Here is a 21061-nt window from a genome sequence, read left to right on the forward strand (position 1 = left end):
ACACACACGGTATCATAGAAAAAGACAGCAAACTTCCTTTGCTAACCTTGTTGCCCTTGTGAGCGGCCTTGCCGTTGCCCTTCTACTTGGTCTTCTTGCCTTGAGACTGTCAGCACGGCGGTTAACAGGGACAAAGGGTACAAACCCTGTTGAACTGTCAGCGTCGCTCGTAGGATGATCAACCCTGTGAACTCACGTCGACGACCTTGTTCTTCCTACTGGTACGCAGCGCCTCCGTTTTTGAAGCCAACATCTTTAACTCCCTTTCAAGAGCCTGGATCACTGTCATTTAGCTTAATAATTAACGGTGAAACTCACATGACTTGGGCTTGTTGGCCCTCTTGGCCCGCGATAGGCGCATTCGGGCGGCCTGCGATGCGTCCCAGGCTTTCCTCTCTTCTTTGCCCATCTTCGCCTTGTCGTTGTGACGCCAGGTGCCCTTGCGGGCCGTCTCTTTGGCCTTTCGAGCGGCCTGCTCACCTGCTGGAAGCTTGGCGGCGTGAGTCAATTTGGACCCGTAAGTTCGCTGGCTGTGAGCGGTACGCTCAGCGTCGGTCCAGCGCAGGTTTCTGCGCGCGCGATATGAACGCGACGACTGGCTGAGCAGAGTGGGGCCGCGTGGTTGACACCGACCCAGGGGACCTTGCGCCAGAGGGTGTTGGTGACTGGGGCAGAGTCCCAGCAGTCCAGCCGCGTGGCACCACACGGCCTCTGCAAAGAGGGACATGGCGACGAAGGCGACCAACTCTGTAGTAGTGCGGCTCTTCATGGCCACGCCGTCAGTGCCCGCGATGGTGAACAGTCCCTTGCAGTAGATGTTGTACTCCCTAGGACACTGGCCATGCAGGAGCACAGACTCGCACCTGCCACTGTTAGCTCAGGAACTCTGTGCGCAAACATATGACATACCTCGCCTGGCTGAAATGGCTTCGCTAGCGACCGCTCAGACCACCCCGCTTCACGATGCCGCCCGTCTTGTTAAAGACGTTCGTGCCCGCGGCCCTGCCGACGTACGGGCGGACCTTTTCATTGGGGTTCTGGCAGCTGGCGGTAGGTACGAGGACAATGAGGTAGGCGCCCCACCTCGTGCACCTGTTGGTAGGATCTGCTGGAGGGTGGGCGCGGTTGCGCCCTGGGTCCTCCACCCTTTCCGGGGGCGCTAGGCCTCGAGACCGTTGAAAGCAGCGTCGAACGCCTCCTTGAAGGCAGGAGACTCGGGGAGGACAGGGAGCTCATCGACCAGCCTGTCCGCCGAGATCAACAGGATCAAACAGTAGCTTTGACGTCACTGGTCCCATACTCACCGAGGCCTCGTCGGCCTGGTTTTACTGTCAGTATTGTTCTATCAACGTTCACCAGGAAGCACACTCACAATGTCGGGGTGGTAGTTGTAGGCCAGGGGTTCGTGGCAGCACGACGTGTTGCATATCGATACTATAATGGCAGATGCAGCGTAGTTGCGATGATAGAGTGCGCCTGGCCATCCCAACCGCAACGCTGGCGATTCATCTGCGATCAGGGACGTCGCCCTGTGTACAGCTGACACCCATCGGCATACACTCGGGTGTTTCTTTCTTGTACCATTTGGAGAACTTTGCTACATGGGTTCGGAACCCAGGCGATGGCATTGGGCTGCTGGATCCATCCGCCATCCAAGTGGCTGTCAGCATATACCCGCTGCAGGGTCTGTCAGCCGTCTCTTATCACATTTGAAATCCGGGTACACCAGCCCAGCAAAATGTTGGTCGGCAGCACGAGTCAAGATGGCGCGAGCGCCGAACGTGCGACAGGTTGTCCCATTGAACGGATGCTAGTTTGCATGCCTGAGGACTCCGTTGGACGGCACCCATCCCTCTCGCAATTCCTCGGCATTCGCCAAACTGAGGCGAGTGTCGCGCACATGGCGTGGAGTGTTGCGTGATGTAGATCACGCTGGATCGCTGGAAACACGGCCCTCTGCACTCGCCCTGCATAGCACTGCGTGGCTTGATGCTCAGCGCTCGCATTCTTGGTATCCTCCCTCTCCTTGTGGTTATTGCATGTTGCGAATGCTTGGGACGTTAGTCTGAGGGCCAGCGACAGAGTCATGAGGGCTGTCTGATTCATATACATGCCTACTTGTAGATCCGAGCCACGAGCTAATCGCCTGATGTACATAGTGTCCCTTGTATCATTACTTCTTGTAGAAGTAGCCGGCGAAGAGGTTGTTGGCGTGCTGTTGGTACTTGCGGCGGTCGACAAGGGCCTGACCGCTACACGGTGAGCCTTCGAGCACATACCCTTGTCGTACCACTTGTCATACATGGTCGTGACAGGACCAAAGTCACACCTCGCACCGTCTTCCACCAGCCCCATGCCGATACGGCGAATCCGGACAATAATTGCAGGCTGCTCCTCGGCGGCTGAGACAGTTAGGTCGAGCAGGGAAAAGACTGCCATGCCATCACCGCTACCTACCCTCGAGCCCACCGCCACCCTTCACAACCTTCATGTAGTTGTTCATTTTTTGAATGAGGAGGCCTTGATCTTGCTCGCCGACATCTCGTTGGTGTTGATGATCTCAGCACCTGCTCCACGTTAGCGGGGCCCTTCAGTTTAGTTCAGGCCACTCACCATTCGCGTCGTGCTCGATGTATGGCTCGCCATACTCGGATTCGGCCTCGGATTCGGCCTCGGTATCCGAATGGGCGTCGTTCTGGTACTGAGACATGACGCTGAGTTTCGCCTCAAACTCCGCCACGACGAACGGGAGGGCGGCACGGCGGCGAGCAGCAAGGTCGCAGTCGGTTCCACCCTGGTCGACTTTGGCCTGCAAACACTGCAGAGCAAACAGAAGGTCTTCGGCACGGGTACCTCCAATACGAGAGCGGCCTTGATGGAATCGGCCGAGGAGCTGGAGGAGATACTCTACTACGTTAGCCAAACCAACGAATAGGATGGGGAGGCGGGCACGGGAGAGGTGATCAAGTGTGTGTGGGAGCGTGTTCGTGGGGGAGTTGACAAGCAAACAGCAGTTTGGGTCCGCGCTGCGGCCACCGCTCCGCACAGGCGGGGAAGACGTTTGATGTCAGCAACTCACCGAGGAGGCGGCCGATGGGCCGGTTGTGCGGACCTGTGGGCCATCAGTCTCTGTCAACATCAAGGGCTATCAAACCGCGGTACTCACAGTCTTCTTGGCCAGGGGAACACGCTTACGCTTCTATGCAGTGTCAGCTTTGTACACCAGTCCAACCCAACCAGTGCAACTAACCTTTGGCACAGTTGGGGAGATCGTCTCCATCTCGTCGCCGTCCGATTCCACGCGGATGGGCTGTACCCAGGCAGTCAGCACGAGCGAGCATTTGGAGGAGGACCGGCCACTGACGTTCATGTGCGGGCCCAAGGCACCGCTGTGAGTCGAAATGTCCTTCTTTGTAGGCGACATTGGTTGCGAGTGTCGATGATGAATATGTTTGCTCTGGAGAGCGATGGAGAGGAAACAAGAAAGATGCGATGCGCCCCGCACCTATATCGCCACCCACTGGCCTACTTTGTCCAGCTTTTGCGGCAGTTGTAGTACAAGTGGTTCGAAAAAAAGGCAACCACGGTATTTACAAGCACATTCGTATCTATCCATGTTGGTTTGAGGGCAGAATTCGTTGATTTCGAGAGGGAATGCATGAGCTTGCGCGTCGCTATGGGTGTCCCGGCGTGTGGGGGGAGATCGATCGTCGTGACACACAGACCTCCACACAGCCAAACACACTGGCTTCCTCTATGTCCCTGTTCATCAACAGGACGTAGAGCAATAAAAACAGTACCGTTCGGTAGCCACAGCATGCGTTGTTTGGGAAATGTGGTTTTTTGGTTGTATTTTGTTGGTGTTTTATGAATTTTACACAGGCAAGCGTTTCTTCGGAGTACTGGGCTGCTGCCTGCTTGGGTGTGTACCCGCACTGGTCGTCGCGGGATCGCATGGGGTTCATTCACTTTGGTGTTACATATTCACCTCTCCCAATCCATCATCATCACGGTGTCCCCATTATGGGTCGCAACACCGTCAAGATCTCCAAGACCCGCGAAGCTGGGCAAACAACGTTAAGCTTCGCCCCAGCTCCTTCCGTACGTCGTCCTCATGATCATCTTGTTGGATGCGTGCATCTGACAAAGCACACACAGGCTCCATCACCAGCGGCTCCTTCCGTCCTCCCCCCTCCATCTCAACTCATTCCCTCTTCTCTCCCCCTCCCCCTTTCCCCCCCTCTCTCGCCTGCCCCAGTCACCGCCTCGATGGCATCCAGCGGCTCGGTCAGTCGCAGGTCCCTGCGTGTAAGTCTCACGCCCACGGATCGCTCGGTCACATCGGCGGGTGGCAAAAACGGGCTTAGTTGCACCCATTGTCGAGACGGCATGTTGACACCTCAGTTGGCCATCACCACCACCAAAGCGGGCTCGCGGTCGTCGGTCAAGACGGTCGGCGCGACTGGGGCAACTGTGGACGAAACCAAAGTGAGCATGCCGCGACAGTGTCTACCTCCCCCACTGTCCAACACGAACAATCCCCTACACATTCCATCCAAGTACTATTGGGAGCTCCCATCGCCAGTATCGGGGTGGTTAGAAGGTGTAGTGGTCCACGACATTGGAGACAGCTGTGACAGGGTATGCGCGTGTTGGTGCGTGCCACACACGGCATCAAATTCACCCTTATATCTAGTATTTAACTTGTAATTTCCGTCCTGTTCTTCACTGTGTATTCTTCTTCATTCCGACAGCGCGCTTGTTTGGTGTTTACCTCACTCCAATAATACAAGCGTACGATCCACCTGAGACAATGATCTCCCATGCATTTCCGGTGTTAGCGGTCAACTGACATCCACCAGGGCATGTCCGTCGCCGTTTCGGACGAAGAGGATGACAAGCCTGTGTGTGGCGTTCTTTGTGTCCCACCTGACTGATCCCACAGGTCTCGGGCCTCAGCAACATGCACGCCCAGTCCTTCGTGAGTATCCGCAGTGATGTCTCGTTTGTGCGATGACGCCGGTGGGTCCCCAGCCGCATCACGGACCATCCCACGGCCCCACGGTACAACATATGTTTGGTTGTTCGTTTCTTCTATCCCATGACCCTTAAAGAGAGAAGCCTTTAACCAAGTCATAGCCCCTCGCGCCCAAGGACTGGGCAGTCATCGACACGCTTCCTTCTGGTCTGGACTCGGCAACATTTCGCCGTGCGTTCAGACGCGTCTTTCGTGACGTCCTGGGCCAAAACCAACGGAGGTTTTGGAAGGACGAGGCGACACCCGAGTCGGAGCCACAATGGCGTCACCGGCTCGGTAGCGGCATTAACCACAGCGTGTTCAAGATCCTTACCAGGGCATCGCCGCCGACGGCGGAGGAGCTCATCGTTTGGCCCGATGCCGAGCGGGACCCCAAGTGGGGTGTGTACGTCTTCCTCCTCGTGCCCCTCCCCCACATCGCCGACCAGCGCTTGGTCATTTACATCGGTTCCTCGAGCGCTTTCTCTGTGTTCAGCAGCAATGAAGAAATCGCCAAGGCTGGAGGTCTCAGCCATCGTAACGGCGGGCACATGGACCTGCTCAAAGCGGCGAGGAGGCGGATCGCGGCAGGCGAGACAATCGCCAACACGCCAGAGTGAGTCGGGCCAGGTGTTGAAAGTGTTTGTAGACTAATGCCTTGCAGACGGTGTCTCATCTACACCCTCTTTGGTCAGAGCCCCGACGATTACGACCTGTACCACAAATCCCTTTACACCATCAAGGGCACTGACAAGTCGACGATGTCGTCGCGCTCACCCGGTGAACTGCTCGCGATGCAGGCGACATGTCTGTTCGTCGAGGACCTCTTTGCCCAGGCTTTCAACAGCTGGATGTCTGCGCCCGTCACCAACTCCCTGTGGCAGAAGGCACCGTGAATCCCGGCCAACAAGAGGTCGCCACTGGTGTCACCGCTGAAGATGGCTGGTGCGATGTCCGAGGCGGAGCGAAAGGAGCGCAGGAAGGTCACCAACGCAAACTCGCAAAAAAAGAACAAGCATCTGCGCGCCAAGAAGAAGGCCATCCGCAAGGCCGGCATCTCTGACGCGCAAAAGGCACTGGAGGCAGCCGAGCAAACAGCTCGGTCTGCTCTCGGCCGGGCTCGCAGAGGCTCCGCCGCACCCGAAGGTGAGACCAATTGTCGTTGCACGTGTCTTAGCCTGACATTCCGCAGTGGTGGCGCGCCGCCGGGCCGAGCTCGACGCCTGCCTCGTTTGAATGACTACCAGGCTGCCAACCGCAGACTACCAGTGAGTCGTGCATGGCCTCCGCCACTCCCACCTGTCACTAACAGTAGCAATGACGCTCGCCATGACGCTCGCCTTAGGTCCTCGACCGAGCAGCCGTAGGCTTCCAACCGTCCTTCTCAAAAACAGCAACACGGTTTCCCCCCTGTACATAGTCATACCCATCTCAGCTCGATCAACCTTCTGGTTTTCGCACTTCTTCGCGTTTTTCCCGTCCGTCGTCAATCTCCGTCAGAATGTCTCCCAGCTCCAAGCGTGCTGTTGGGGCCGGAGGTCGTGGCAATAGTCGGCACCTTCTGTGCAAACACATCACAAATGCATACTATCATGCCAGGAGACGAGGGTCTTGTGTATTTGTGTGACCAGTTAGAAGAGGCCGCCGGAGGGGAGTGTAGCACAGCAGCGCGCTCGCTCGTCCCTCACACACCGATATTCCAGCACACTCAGCACTTCGTACTCGTCAAGGACAGATGTTGCTGCAGTCGTCACTATCCTGGGAGTGGGGAATTGGTGAGGTAGCGTGCCCTGGCCATGGGTGAGGTTGAGCTCAGACACAACCATCGCCGTGTCAAAAACGCTGTCGGCCAGGACCGATGCAGACCGAGATCGAGCTGCCACGAATAATACAACGGCGGTAGAAGTGGTCGCTCTTAGCATTGGAAGCAGCTGTCCAGCCCACAAGTCGGGGTTGCGGTCTTGTCTCGACCTCCTGACAGATGGGGGCGTGTGTGCTGAAGACTTCGTTGTTATGAAAAACGAGAGGCCAGGTGTCAGAGATCAACGTCGAGGCCGTCGATCTCAACCAGATTACATAAACGGGCGCACATGCACATGCACACAGGACTCGTGGACACGTCGTCACCTTTTGCAGCCTGTAACCCAACATCAAACATTCATCCTCTCCAAGCATCATGCCCTCAAACAACAAGAACGAGCAGAAGACGCCCGGCCGCAAGGGCAAAGGTCCTGCTGGCCCCTCCAAGGTAACCCCACTCAAACCCACAGCATTGACAATGGTGGTGGCTAGATAGCTGACACCGACAGCAGTCCTTCTCCGCCAACGACACCGTTACCGTCGCGGACAAAGACCGCGCCGCGCAGATTGAAGAAATGAAGCAAAACATCCAGAGCCGCAAGTACGCAATCAAGGAGCTCAAGTGGGACAATGCCAAAGACGCGGCCAAAATTGCCAAGCTTGAGCAGCTCGAGATCTAAGAGCGGCAGCGCGAGCTCGAGGCGGCCGTTCTCGACTCCGACTAAGGGCCTGCATGCAGTGTGCGCGAGGTGAGCACTCGTCTCCAACGCATCGTCCAGTTCCATCTTCTGGGTCCAGAAGACGGAACTGAATGGGCAATGAGCAGCCGCATTCAAAGACATGGGTGTAGGAGCTGACATCCCAAGTGGACGGACGGAAAACCAGCCTGCGGTGTAGTGTACGGCCCAGTCGCGCCACTCGATGCATTCTTCATGAGCCGGGTTCTGTGATCATGAGCTTGCCAAACATAGTGTCTGTTCCCTGCTTCTTCTGCATGCTTGGCCCCCTCTGGCCAGAGGCCTCTGGCCTGGTTCCCGTAGTCTCCCTGGATCGCCCTCAATTCCTTTGCTTTCCCGCAAACCAACCAGCAGGATTACGGCGGCAGCCTCGAGCCACCATGGGCGACTGTTGCCGACTGGTCGACATGGGCAGGAGTGATGACTGAGTTGGCGGTTACTTCTGCATTGTATCAGTGTACCAGCGTACCAGTGTGCATGGTCCCGGGCTCGGTGTGCCATACAGGCCATGGGCCATGGGCTGGATTGAGTTGTGTGGCGAGTTTGGGTAGAATGGTCGTGAGTGGGACGGAACTATAAAGGTCCCATGTGATGGGATCGTCGTATGGCCGTAGGTGTAGATCGCTAGAGCTGAAATCTATGACCTCTAATATCCAGTCTCGCTGATCGCTGATCGCTGAGGAGGACTCTGCATTGTAAAGCATATTTCAATTTTGGTTGCCTCTCTATTGGCCAAATAGTGCAATATGCTTCATTAATGCAATGTCCGAGACCCTAGGCCCGTACCTTGTGCTTGGATGGCCTACAGAACAATGGCGACTGGACAGGAGTACAGGACACTGCGCACTGCAGACAGACATCGCGAGGCAGCTCTGATGTCATGCCACACCGCGGAACCAGATGAAGCTGGGTGGAACGGAACTTTAAACTACAACGGTGATCTGCTGACGTAAGCTTGAACGCCACACCCTTTCCACCTGCCACCCTCGTACTGACCTGCCAGAAACCAACGGTGCACCTCGTACCGACCTGCCTAAAACTAACTGCTCTCTATATACGAGGCTCCAGTCGACCTGACCATCTGGCTACATTGAGCGGTCAGAAGCCAAACATGTACCACTACTCTGCCCAATTGCTGTCGCAGTAAATATCACCAACACATATTGCATCGGCACTACGAAGGAACCAGGGAGAAGCAAGTTTACTTCTTGCCGGCCTTGACGGCGGCCTTGGTGACCTTGCCGCCCTTGCCGTCGGACTTCTCGACCGACTTGATGACCTGTGGGAGTCAGCAATGCTCTCAGAAGGGTGCACAAAATCAAAAGAACTTACGCCAACGGCGACACTGTGAAAAAATGTCAGTAAACGAACCACACAGAAAAACGATGCAGTTACTTACGTCTGCCTCATGTCACGGACGGCGAAGCGACCAAGAGGAGGGTACTCGGCGTACGACTCGACACAGAGGGGCTTCTGCGAGACGAGCTTGACAATGGCGGCGTCGCCAGACTTGACAACTGAGAAAGAGTTAGAGACGTTTGCTTTCCGATGAATGGTTACGACCTACACTTGGGCGAAGCCTCCATGGTCTTGCCGGTACGGCGGTCGATCTTCTCGATGAGCTCCTCGAACTTGCACGCAATGTGGGCAGTGTGGCAGTCAAGGACGGGGGTGTAACCAGCGCCGATCTGGCCGGGGTGGTTGAGGACGATGACCTGGGCGTTGAACGAAGCGGCCTCCTTGGGGGGGTCGTTCTTGGTGTCACCGCAGACGTTGCCGCGACGGATGTCCTTGATGGACACGTTCTTGACGTTGAAGCCAACGTTGTCTCCGGGGAGACCCTCGGGGATCTGCTCGTGGTGCATCTCGACGGACTTGACCTCAGTGGTGACGTTGGCGGGGGCGAAGGTGACGACCATGCCGGCCTTGATGACACCGGTCTCGACACGGCCGACGGGCACAGTGCCAATACCACCGATCTTGTAAACGTCCTGGAGGGGAAGACGGAGGGGGCGGTCGGTGGGGCGGGTAGGGGGGTCGATGGCGTCGATGGCCTCGAGGAGGGTCTTGCCCTTCGAGACACCGGCCTTGGTCTCCTTCTGCCATCCCTTGTACCAGGGCATGTTGGTGGTCTCGTCGATCATGTTGTCGCCGTGCCAGCCCGAGATGGGGACGAAGGGAACCGACTTGGGGTTGTAGCCGACCTTCTTGATGAAGCCAGTGGTCTCCTTGACAATCTCGTTGAAGCGGTCCTCCGACCACTTGCAGGTGTCCATCTTGTTGCACGCAACGATGAGCTGGCGCACACCGAGGGTGAAGGCAAGAAGGGCGTGCTCGCGGGTCTGGCCGTCCTTGGAGATACCAGCCTCGAACTCGCCGATACCGGTGGCGATGATAAGGATGGCGCAGTCGGCCTGCGAGGTACCGGTGATCATGTTCTTGATGAAGTCACGGTGACCGGGGGCGTCGATGACGGTGACCTGGTACTTGGGGGTCTCGAACTTCCAAAGAGCAATGTCGATGGTGATACCACGCTCACGCTCGGCCTTGAGCTTGTCAAGAACCCATGCGTACTTGAACGAGGACCTGGGTGGCGTTAGCGCGGGATCAAATATTGGACGGAATCAAATATCGGGCGGGATCAAAAGCGGGATCAAGTTTTCGGCGGAAGCAATTTGGAAAATTACCTCCACCCGGCCCACTCCTCTCCGACTCCAATCTCATCGACCATGACACTCACTTGCCGAGCTCAGCAGCCTCCTTCTCGAACTTCTCGATGGTACGCTTGTCGATACCACCGCACTTGTAGATAAGGTGACCGGTGGTGGTGGACTTATTTTACGTAAGCAATGCACTGTGGTTGGGCAGACGAGCAAGTGAAACTGTGGATGCCCCCGGGGGTCGAAAATCTTCGACCCAGGTGTGATCCACTCTCTCAATGCTTGCGTCTCTGCCTCTATCGGACGTGCTGAACTAACCTTGCCGGAGTCGACGTGGCCGATGACCACGACGTTAACGTGAAGCTTGTCCTTGCCCATTTTTACTGTTTTGGCTGTAATCTTGTCAGTATGACGACTCTTGGCCCTTGATGGGACGGAAAGGGGTCACCACACGCGCTCCAACCCGCGGCTCATCGGACCATGTCACGTTGGCCAATGTGCCGGACCAAGCACTCAAAGAATACTGGTCAAGCACTGGAGCTGCTTGTGCCATCATGATCAGACGAGTAGCAAAGCTGCAGCAGTAGCTTTGCCACCGCCTGATTGTCGCAGCAGGTTGATATCCAGATGGTCGCGCCAATCACGCGGGTGTACACAGGCGTTTACTGCCCAACGGTAGGGCTTGAGAGGCGAGGTAGGGGGGAGAGGAGACTCACTTGTTTAGGAGATGAGGAAAGAGTGAGAGATTGCAACGATGGGCGAAGAAAAAGGTGTTGCGCTGGCGCCCTCCTCGCCCTGCCTCGCTCCATCAAGGCCATTTGGGTCCATAACAGCGCGGCCTTTACATCTGTGGCACTCTGTTCTGTTCCCTTAACCGGACCCAACGGGCGGATCTGGCTGGCTTGCCACCCAAATTCCACATCCCTATAGGCCCAATGCTCCGTTCCCAGCCCCTGCGTCTCGCGCCCACATCAGTGCGCGCTCAGGTCGTCATCGGCCCAACCGGCCCACGCCCCCATATGGGTGCGAGTACATTGGCGATCGCGGTGGAATATTGCAGACGCGCGCTGCTGGTTGGCGAGTGGCTGCCCCGCCATTCCAATTGTACTGAGAATCCCATACGGGACTGAGGGGGCTCATTGACGCCTCGCTGTCTTTGGCCCGTCACAGTCGCACCCACCACACAGGTACACCGAGGCTGCCGCTTCTGGACCTGGATAGGCAATTTGTAGTGCAGGGGAGGAGAAAAATTTGGAGCATTGTGGACGGAGATGCATGGACATTGATCGGCGGTGCATACCTGCAGGCAGAGCTGTGTTGTGTGTGTGCGCCGGCCTGATGGAAAATACGGGAAATTCACCACAAACCGTACGTGTGCATGAAGGCATGCTGTAGGACCTCCTTGACGTCGTGCATGCACTTGGCTACGACTTTGCTTGGAACAGTGATGCGGTTGAAGCAGACGAAAGGCCGGCATCGTCGGTATCGGCACGTGGTGCGCCAGGGTTGCAGCTTTGCAGTGCTGCAGGCGGACGCACATTTTCTCGGGCGCCTTTACCAACATTGCCGTTTCTGTCGTCCATGCCCTGCCCAAAGGGTCAAATTGCCGCCCAAGCAGCCTCCCCTCATTCCCCATGAGTGCACAACCGTGCAGAGCCGCCGCAATGAAACTTTTCGGTATCGCACCCCGCATCGCGTTCAGTCTGCCTGCGCGTGAGTCCGAGGACCCCCCGCGGACTGCAGGTGCAGCGACAGCAGCTGCCAACCTTAGCCAGAGGTCAAGCACACCACAGCGATAACCGCGATGACATTGTCCAACACCCTCCATTGCGACCCGAACCAAAAAGATACCACCCTCTACCCGCCGCTGGACGGCCTTGTCGCGACATTGAACTGCGCTCGCTTCTGTCGTCCAAGACGTTACTACATCGTCCACCCGCTGACAGCTACACTGACGCTGCCAGCATGCCCACTGCTGACCTAGGAGTGCTCAAATCAGTCGCGTCGCGCACTGCCAAAGTTGTCGCCTAGACAATCCGGACATGGCGCCGAAGCTCTGGAGGTCGATCGTGACGTTTGAGTCGTCTCGTCTCGTTGGTGCTGAGCTCTATACCTCGGTCCACACCTGTCAGCTCTATGCTCATATGTTATGTGGCCGGCCCAGCCCACCTCCCGCTCTCCCGCGCCGTTGGATCGATGTCGTCACTCTCCCAACACCTCGCCCTCTCGCCCATCTACTCTCCATCTTTCGGCAACGCTGCTCAGCGTCCTGGTTCAATCAAGATGATGGCTTCCTTTCGTCCCCCCGCCGCCGAGCAATTACAGTACTCGCAAAACCAAGATATCATATGCGATGGCCCAGTGCGGGCACTACGCCTCCTCGCTGCTGCTGCTGCTGCTGCGGCCCGCTCGACTGTGGCATGTTGAAGACCTCGTTTAAACCAGGACGGACAGCTGTGTTTGTCGGGCTCTTCCGCGGTAGGCGTCGATGCCTGGTGTTTGTGTACGCGCGCAGTTGGCATAGCGGCGACGGCCGCAGGGTATCCAACCAGTCGCCGCCCAGGCTCTCAGGCTCGGCGTATACACAGACCCCGATGTCGGCACCCGTGACTTGCACTTATGAATGGCGTTTTGTGAAAGAACCTATGGGGTAGTGGCGCCAGCCCTCAGACAACGAGGACATTAGATATGTATTAACACGTCTCTTCCTCCCTGCCCTTGGAGCTAATGAAGAACATGCCTGTACTTACATGCTGACTCGAAGCCAGCTTGTGCTTTGCGGAGGAAAACACAGCGCCAAGCCGACATTCACTTGGACAATTCAGAATAATGAATACGCTTTACTTCGACATGGTTCATTCGTTTACACATACAGTACATATGCAGCAGCCCTCACGACGAGCGATAATACTACAGTCATGAAGTCACACTCTGCCCTCGTCTTTCAGACCCATCAGAAGCGAGAGGCATCATTTGCGTGTCTGTGCGAGGGTTCTAGCCATCACGCCCGTTTTGTTCAGTGCCAGAAATGAGAACATGCCACACCCCCCGGGCTTGCCTTCACTGCCCACTCACTCGACATGGCACTTGAGAACCATCAGTACTGTGGGAGGCACCACCTCTCGACATTACTGCCTCCGCATGTTCCCTTTCATGGAGTGCAGACTGGGCGTCAACTTGGTCCTGCCCCCATATATACGAGGCAAGAATGGCCCAGCAAGTTTCATTATCCTGATCGGTTCAGTCTTGTGCATCCATCATCCTCCATCTTCACTCTCTGTTGACACGAACCTCCCCCAGTTCTGCCAGGCGTGCCCGTTAATAGTAACTCCCTTGTCCGCGAACACTGCCTCTGGGCTGGTACGAATGCATGGGTATTGGTGATGTTACAAGTATGACTAAAAGTGCACGAGTTGTGTCGACCCTTGCTTAAACAAGTAGAACAGAGTTGATGCAGCCGTCGAGCTCTGTAAGATGTGTCAGTGAAAGGTCTTACGTCTGCCTAGACTCCCCCGCGCCGGTGCGCTTAATGCTGTACTCACCTGGGTTGTTGGTGATCTGGGCATACTCTTAGAGACTGTCAGCACCCTGGCCTATCTCTTATCTATCCGTGAATACTCACTCGACCAGACGACCTTTCCGCCTGTGGTGACGAGACCGAGTTCGGAGACGTTGACCTCGACGATGGTACCCTTGGTAAGCACACCAAGCGAGGTATACAGGGGCGACTGGGGGTTCTTCTTCACACCGAGGATGGGGAGCTGGAAGGTGGTCTTGAGCTCGGCTGCGAGGGGTGTCAGTCCCTACTACTACGTCACAGCTCTCAGTTCACTTACGGTGAGTGACGTTGGCCTTGGTCATACGCAGAGCCATAGGACGGATGAAGCGCTCGAGCTTGACAGGCTTGCGAGTGAAGCCCTCGCCGACGAACGTGGCCTTGTTGACCATACGCTTCCAGCTCTTGCCCTTGTGCTTTCCGGTCTTGATGACCTTGAACATCTCCTCCTCGGCAATACCGCGGACCTTGGGCAGGGGGACCGAGTACTTGGCGGCGCGGTCCTTTCTCCTGTCCTTGATGGCCGACGAGAGCGCCTTGGCATCCTACACAAAACGTTAGCACGCGACCCGGGGCATGCAAAATATGCGAGGTGCTCACCTTCTGACCCTCGCGGTCGAGCAGGTAGGTGGGGAGAGCTCCCTCCTTGACGGCACCGTCGTCCTTCTGCTTGACGTTGCGCTCGTCGTGCGCCTTGAGCTTCTTCTTCATCTGCACCTTCTCGGCGTGACGCTTCGCGTGGTGCAGCTTGGCCTTGTGGCCGACCATCTTCTGCGTCACCTGCGACGACTTGTGGACCTCACGCGCCTCACGCTTGCGCCTGCACCGTCAGCTCTGTAGACTCCGTGCTTTCCACATGGCCATCCCCAACGCACTTCTTCTCCTCGTAGTCCATACGGCGACCGTGACGCCTACGGTGCTCATCCATGTAATCGTTCTGGGATCATTATCAGTACTGTGCCCCGCACGTGTGAGACTTGACGACGAACCTGAGGCTGCGATGGGTGTCAGCGAGAGCACTTTCCGGGGTTACATGTGCCGAGCTTACCATGTTGGGCTATCTGTGGACGTGTGTAAGGGGTGTAGAGGGGGTCCACGGGTGTGGATGGCCTTGTTATGCGGGACAAGGACAAGGATGGGTGTCAACAGGAGGTGGATGGCGAACAAGCGGTGGCGGCAAACCTCCCGCCCAGCCAGCCCGCCAGAAATCTCAAAATTTCTGGTTCCGAGTGTCACCACCCAGATACTCGTGTGAGTTCTGTTGACAAGTGCCGTTCAATCTTTGCTGCTGCAACCACCCCTTCTCCTATCCATCCCCCGCAACGCATACTTTTAATCATGGGTCTGGCAGAGCGCAAGGTTAAGCGTGCGTATACATTGCACAGCTACAGGGCTCACACACCACAGAGCGTATCGGGTACGACCCCCGCAACCTGTCATGGTCCAACGACACGGACCGCTTCTCCTTCAAGCACATGACAGCGCTTGGATGGAAGGAGAACGAGGGCATCGGCAAGAACAGGGACGGTATGGCCTCTCACATTGCTGTCGCACGCAAGGCCGACAACACTGGTATCGGCATGACCCGTGTTCTCAAGGAGGGCGGCGAGCTGAGCGCCGGTGCCGGTCAGGCCGGTGCTGGCCTCGAAGAGGTCCTCAAGCGTCTTGCTGCCAAGGCCAGCGCATCCCCCTCCCCATCCGTCGAGGGTTCGCCTGCCCCCTCTCCGGCTCCTTCTGCCAGTCCCGCTCCTTCGGCGCTGAGGAACAAGATGGCGTAAGTTGGGCCAATTTGACTTTGCTGCAACTATTGCTGACGACCAGTTCGCGTCAACGTCATCTTGCCTCGAAGCGCATGGCCTCCCAGTCGCCCGCCGCGCTCGCAGAGATTCTCGGCGTCCCCGTCTCTTCCCTCCCCAGCTCCCCCGCGGCCTCCAAGCCCGCCTCCGCCTCGGCTACCCCCCGCGAGACTACCCCTGCCGCATCCACCCCAGCGTCGGAGGAGTCGACTCCTGCTCCCGAGGACGACAAGGAGCGCAACTCGCAGGAAACCATCTCCACTTCTACCATGTCGGTCTCAGACTACTTCCGCATGAAGCTGCGCGAGAAGATGCTCGCCCGTCAGGCCGCTAGGAGTGGTGACGCCTCGCCCGCGCCCGAGCTCGCAGAGGGATCTCTTGCTGCCTTCAAGGAGGAGACCAAGCACGTTATCGGCGGTGTCGCGTTCGAGGGGAGCAGGATGCAGTTTGAGGAGACCACCACCACCATTACCATCACCGACCTCGGTGGCGATGACAGCGCCGAGCCCGCGACTCCCGCGCCTACACCGGCTGTCGAGGAGGAGAAGAAGAGCAAAAAGTCCAAGTCGTCGTCCAAGTCTGAGACTCCTGAGGCTGGACCCAGCACCCCCGCTGTCGACGAAAAGGCGGCCAAGAAGGCCCGCAAGGAGGCCAAGCGTGCGGCCAAGGAGGCCTCCGCCTCGGGTATCGCCACCCCTGAGACCCCCGCTACTGCCAGCGGAGTGTCGACCCCGCTGTCCGACAAGGAGGAGAAGAAGAGGCGGAAGGAGGAGAAGAAGGCCAAAAAGGCCGAGAAGGAGGCACGCAAGGACAAGAAGCGCAAGCGCAGCGGCAGCGACAGCGAGGACGACAGTGAGACGGTGGAGAAGCGCAAGTCAAAGTCCAAGTAGGCTTGTCGCGTGTACATAGATTATTTTGCATAGTGTCATAGTTTTACATGGGATTTTTGTGTCATGACAATGTGGACATGTGTGCTGTCGTTGTTGTGCGAGGGGCAAGGACCTCTGGAGCTGACTTTCAGGGTGACTGGCGAGAGCGTATGGTACGCGGCGTCGCAAGGAACGTGATCTGCCGCCATTGCCGGATGGCTTGTAATCGCCTTTCTGTTGCCTTGACGACTGCAGAAGGATTGCAATGTCCGTTGGTGACCCTCTGTAATTGTGACGCTGTTTTGAAAGGCTGGAGATACCATACATGCGTGCGTGAAAGTGGTTGAGGAGTGTGCGGTGGCAATTATAATTGAAATAAAGGATGGGTACGCAGAGTTGCGACAATCGTACTGTCTTCAAAGCAGTCTGTGCAATGGACTCAATAGAAATCTTAGCTGTGACGACCCCAGCACCACATGACATGGTCATACGAGACACAGGGCTTCCGGATCTAGGAAACCAGCACACGTCTTAGCCACTTGTTACCGGTCAATGTCTTGATACTTTCGACCCACGAGTAGAGTCGCAAGACCCCGGCCCCCACACAGTTCCTTCAAATACCAGTGAGCACATACCTGCATTCCCGGGCTTCTGCTTAACTGGACAATGACTCAATGCCCGCAAAATCAGGCATCGTCAACGCTGCTAACAATGTTGGACATATACGAAAGCAACAGTTTTTTTGTGCACTTTTAATTAAAGTGACTGTTCATCTCAATCATTTGGCTCTCCACTCCATCCTCTCACACTGTAAGCTCTGACGTGGCTCATACAAGTTACAGGAAAGGGGAAGACGAGGCTGCACCACACACAGCTATGGCCCCACACACAGCTACACTGCCACACCGCTGGACCTCAGTACCGTCACCTGCAAGCAGGGATCCGCTTTCGTGGCGGCACTGACCAACCACTCGCGGCCGGACGCAGTGGGAGAGAGATTGGGTGGGCCATAGAGGTTGCCGGGGATCGGGTCTGCGATGCACCACTGGAATCGGAAGATCCTCCAGCTGGGACAGCCTCAGCGGTGCCGCTGTGTGCGTTGGCCGGACAATGTAACTGCAGTCGGGCTGAAGAAGAGGGCGTCTCGCTCTCGCAAATCGAAGGAGCTGACCTAGAAACCGAATCACGTCCAACTGTAGCACCTGGCGTCCCAGCCATAAGAGTACCGCATCCGACCCCAGTGGTTGAGATTTCACCACCAGCTGTCCTGTAGATTCTCACGTTAGACACGTACTTGCCGTCCAATTGGGGCATATCTGTACAGTACCTCAATAACAATATTTGTACGGGCGAGGCCATCTCAGCATACCAGGGTAGATCGTAATCGAGTGCGGGAGTGCAAGACGTTTGTTCTGAAGTGGGTGATGCTGTCGAAAATGTAACTGCCAGCCTGCCACAGGCCACAGGCCACGGATCCACGGCTCCACGGAAAGAATCAACAGAGGTGTGCCACATGAACGATGACGTCATCCGCCAAAATCTGTTCCCGCTACCGCAGCCATGTGGGTTTCGCGTGGCCGGCTCAAGATTTCGGATGAGAAGTTGTGCTCTGGGTGGCCACAACGCGGTTAAGTGACCACAGATACACCTTCAACCACCACCACCAACAGCAATGCCCAAGGCCAAGTCTACGGCCACTCAAAAGCCCGCAAAGGCGGCGTCTGGAAAGACCAAGGCCGCACGCTCGACCGCCGGCACATCCAAGTCGGCGCCCAAACTGTACTCGACCTTTGCCGCTCTCCCCCTCGACCTCCCATCGCCTGTGCCCATCGCGTCCTCTTCGCGCTCGGCTTCGGCTGCGTCGACCGCGACCCACTACCTCTTTGTGCGCCCGCACAACCCCAAGGCGGGTGCCGCTACCGAGGACGAGCTCCGCACGGTGGGCCGCACGTTGTTCGTCGCCAACGTCCCTGCCGACGCTGCTGAGCGCGACTTGCGTACCGTGTTCGGACGGTGGGGTGTTGTCGAGAGCGTGACCATCACAGCAGAGGGACAGGGCGGAAATGTCCTTGAGCAGGCCGTGCGTGGCATTGAGGAGAGCGACGACGAGGACAGCGACGACGACGATGAGGACGAGGACGAGGACGAGGTCAAGGAGGGAGAGGACGACAAGGCTGAGCCGACCTTTGTTGGCAAGGCCGAGCCCAAGCTCCCCCGCTCCCAGCGCAAGAGGAGGAAACCCAACACTCTCCCGCCCTCGGTTCCCGATGTCACCCCTCTGCCGGACCTGTGCCCACGGTCGTCGGCCTTTGGCTCCAGTGGCGGTCGCAGCGCTCGCGTCGTGTTCGTCGACGCCGTCTCAATCTCCCGCGTCATGGCCCACAACAGCACCGAGCACATTTCGCTCGCTGCGTACGGCTCCGAGGAGCCTACCGGTCTTGCCTTCTTTGAGGCACAGTATGCCGCCCTCCGCCCTCCCCTCGCCATCGTAAAGGCGCACGCCGACACGAGCTTGGCGCGTTACGATCACCTCCACTCGCTCCTCCTCGCATCCCGCGCCAAGGCTCACGGCGCCGGTGCGCTTGTCGACGAGGATGGCTTTACCGTTGTCGTCCGTGGCGGTCGCTACGGTCGTACTGCTGGCCGTGGCGGTGACCCCAGCGGCGCCGGTGTGGCCGTTGCCAGCCGCTCGGCGGCCAACGACGCTGCTGCCAAGAAGAAGGGCAACGGTGCCGGCCCGCTCACCGACTTTTACCAGTTCCAGAAGGTCGACCGCAAGCGCAAGGGTGAGCTCTTCTTTCGTGGACACCAGCTGACAATGCAGAACTGGCCGACATGCGCGCGCGCTTCGACGAGGACAAGAAGAAGGTCGAGGCACTCAAGGAGAGCCGCCGTTTCAAGCCCTACTAGACAATGTTGTTACGTTACTCGGGTTCTTTGTGATTTTTTTGGAGCAGTACACAGCGGCGCACGGCCATGCATCAATGCGACTATTATGCAAGTTGTTTCGCGCCCTCTACCCGGCTTTCCCCTTCTACATTCCTGTACCCCTCCCTCCCAATTGTCCACTCAGCTCTACTCCTCCTTCTTGAACTTGAGCTCGGCCTTTTCGCTCTTGCCCTCCGCTTTGAGCTGGAGGACCTTGGCGCCGTCCCGCGCGCGGTGGGACGCCTGCTCAATGGCACGCTCGACGTCCACCACCTCGGCAGGACGCAGGTCAAACGCCTTCTTGAGGTCGGGTACCTCGGCAGTTGTAATCATCATGCCCGGGTAAAAGTCGGCGCCATCGCCACCTTCCTTGATAATCTTGCCGTCCTTGACGTCGGCACGGTGGTGAGCGTAAATGTTGTCGAGGGTCGAGCTCTCCTTTTCGGTGATCATGCCGGCCTTGAGCACTGCCTCAAGGTAAGTCGCGCCGCGCCATGCCTTGTAGTGCGACCATGCGCGCCACAGGACATAGAAGAGGGGAAAGTTGGGGATAACGGGGATAATGGCGAATGGCCAGGTGATGGGTGAGCTGTAATGGTTAGCAAAGGTCAAGAAAAGGTACAGTGCGCGCTGCGGTTTGCCCAAGCAGCAGATGGAGGATCGCGCGCTAGTAACCGATCCAGATGAGGGACCACAGGGACCGTAACCACCGCCGGTCCGGCCCCTCAGTGGCAGAGACGCCGAAGGTTTTGTGACCGACGGGCTTGTCGCAGGCGTCCAGAACCGGGGACCACTCACAAGACCAAGAAACGGATCATCATCTTGCGGTGGTGAGGGATGCGATGAATGAGTGCGCGGTGGAGCTTGGGCAGCAGTGGGGGGACACCGAGGCCAGCTGGGCGGAGGAGCGAGATCTGAAGAAACGGTTAGCTACTACCGGACGTTGTCGTTGGGACATGGGAGAGGCTTTCCAGCCAGCAGGCGAGGCGAATCACAGCTGGAACTCTCTCCGTTGTATCCTGTTCCAACTCACCTCAATGCGCTCCTGCTCCTCTCCCTTCTTTGCAATCTTGACTCCCTGGTCCTCGTGGATGGACTTGAGGGCCCACTCCTCATACTCGATACGGTCCATGAGCTTCTCGCCGCGCTCAAACACTTTACGCTGCCACGTTCCCTTGTCCTTTTCGCCAAACCCAAGCCAGAGGTCTGACGCCTTGGTCAGAGCGCGCGTCACTATTGACGCCTGGCCGTCGGCAGTCGCGCGGTCGGGCTGCTGGACCTGGTACAGGACAAGCGGCGCATTGGTGGTTGTCGAGTCTGCAGACGACGCGTCGGCGCTCTCAATAGCAGTGGAAGCGGCAGTCTGGTCAAGCGAGGACGAAGCGGTGCTCGTGGACGAAGACGAAGAGCTAGCCGACGACGAGGACGCGCCAGCCGACGCGACAGCGCTGGTTGCTGGAGCTTGCTGTCCAGCTGCGGCTGCGCGAGGCGCGACACGCAGCGGGCCATGCGGGATGCGCACGAGCGGGAGCGCGATGATGCGGAATGGCCGCGAGAGTTTCGTAGACATGGGCGCGCGAGGGGAGTGTTGGAGTTGTAGAGAAGAGGTCGAACGCGAAAGCTGTTCATGACCTTTTTGCAAGGCCGCGCGCCGCGCCGGCAACGGTTGGCAGCTGTCAGGATTCGAATTCTGCACCC

General features: G+C 57.5%; 9 protein-coding genes across 9 annotated transcripts; 5 read left to right on the forward strand and 4 right to left on the reverse strand.

Moving 5' to 3' along the window:
• Nucleotides 1-82: 82 nt before the first annotated feature.
• Nucleotides 83-3424, reverse strand: EHS24_000976 (uncharacterized protein; the record flags this gene model as incomplete). The annotated part of the gene is made up of 15 exons (XM_028616782.1): nt 83-106; nt 197-282; nt 319-863; nt 910-918; nt 1015-1108; nt 1174-1244; nt 1305-1319; nt 1373-1434; nt 2119-2402; nt 2458-2541; nt 2614-2905; nt 3080-3112; nt 3167-3199; nt 3251-3310; nt 3365-3424. The coding sequence occupies 15 exons, from the start codon at nt 3422-3424 to the stop codon at nt 83-85; spliced, it is 1752 nt and encodes a 583-aa protein (XP_028480639.1).
• A 599-nt stretch (nt 3425-4023) lies between these two features.
• On the forward strand, nt 4024-5913 carry EHS24_000977 (uncharacterized protein; the record flags this gene model as incomplete). The annotated part of the gene is made up of 7 exons (XM_028616783.1): nt 4024-4101; nt 4159-4287; nt 4405-4488; nt 4863-4904; nt 4946-4981; nt 5140-5633; nt 5682-5913. 7 exons carry the CDS (start codon nt 4024-4026, stop codon nt 5911-5913), a joined length of 1095 nt encoding a protein of 364 aa, XP_028480640.1.
• Nucleotides 5914-5955: 42 nt separating this feature from the next.
• EHS24_000978 (uncharacterized protein) lies at nt 5956-6253 on the forward strand (the record flags this gene model as incomplete). The annotated part of the gene is made up of 2 exons (XM_028616784.1): nt 5956-6163; nt 6210-6253. 2 exons carry the CDS (start codon nt 5956-5958, stop codon nt 6251-6253), a joined length of 252 nt encoding a protein of 83 aa, XP_028480641.1.
• Nucleotides 6254-7193: 940 nt separating this feature from the next.
• EHS24_000979 (uncharacterized protein) lies at nt 7194-7497 on the forward strand (the record flags this gene model as incomplete). The annotated part of the gene is made up of 2 exons (XM_028616785.1): nt 7194-7265; nt 7327-7497. 2 exons carry the CDS (start codon nt 7194-7196, stop codon nt 7495-7497), a joined length of 243 nt encoding a protein of 80 aa, XP_028480642.1.
• Nucleotides 7498-8755: 1258 nt separating this feature from the next.
• TEF1 (translation elongation factor EF-1 alpha) lies at nt 8756-10592 on the reverse strand (the record flags this gene model as incomplete). Its single annotated transcript, XM_028616786.1, has 6 exons — nt 8756-8833; nt 8887-8899; nt 8954-9071; nt 9122-10140; nt 10295-10386; nt 10533-10592. The coding sequence occupies 6 exons, from the start codon at nt 10590-10592 to the stop codon at nt 8756-8758; spliced, it is 1380 nt and encodes a 459-aa protein (XP_028480643.1).
• A 3051-nt stretch (nt 10593-13643) lies between these two features.
• Nucleotides 13644-14821, reverse strand: NSA2 (Ribosome biogenesis protein; the record flags this gene model as incomplete). Its single annotated transcript, XM_028616787.1, has 8 exons — nt 13644-13681; nt 13757-13783; nt 13837-13998; nt 14051-14315; nt 14371-14590; nt 14646-14707; nt 14760-14765; nt 14819-14821. 8 exons carry the CDS (start codon nt 14819-14821, stop codon nt 13644-13646), a joined length of 783 nt encoding a protein of 260 aa, XP_028480644.1.
• A 287-nt stretch (nt 14822-15108) lies between these two features.
• EHS24_000982 (uncharacterized protein) lies at nt 15109-16456 on the forward strand (the record flags this gene model as incomplete). Its single annotated transcript, XM_028616788.1, has 3 exons — nt 15109-15136; nt 15178-15544; nt 15592-16456. The coding sequence occupies 3 exons, from the start codon at nt 15109-15111 to the stop codon at nt 16454-16456; spliced, it is 1260 nt and encodes a 419-aa protein (XP_028480645.1).
• Nucleotides 16457-18107: 1651 nt separating this feature from the next.
• Nucleotides 18108-19345, forward strand: RRP7 (Ribosomal RNA-processing protein 7; the record flags this gene model as incomplete). Its single annotated transcript, XM_028616789.1, has 2 exons — nt 18108-19221; nt 19260-19345. The coding sequence occupies 2 exons, from the start codon at nt 18108-18110 to the stop codon at nt 19343-19345; spliced, it is 1200 nt and encodes a 399-aa protein (XP_028480646.1).
• Nucleotides 19346-19510: 165 nt separating this feature from the next.
• EHS24_000984 (uncharacterized protein) lies at nt 19511-20933 on the reverse strand (the record flags this gene model as incomplete). The annotated part of the gene is made up of 3 exons (XM_028616790.1): nt 19511-19952; nt 20162-20277; nt 20397-20933. 3 exons carry the CDS (start codon nt 20931-20933, stop codon nt 19511-19513), a joined length of 1095 nt encoding a protein of 364 aa, XP_028480647.1.
• Between the last annotated feature and the right edge of the window lie 128 nt (nt 20934-21061).

The sequence above is a fragment of the Apiotrichum porosum genome, assembly GCF_003942205.1.
Source record: "Apiotrichum porosum strain DSM 27194 chromosome Unknown scaffold_1, whole genome shotgun sequence".
NCBI lineage: Eukaryota > Fungi > Basidiomycota > Tremellomycetes > Trichosporonales > Trichosporonaceae > Apiotrichum > Apiotrichum porosum.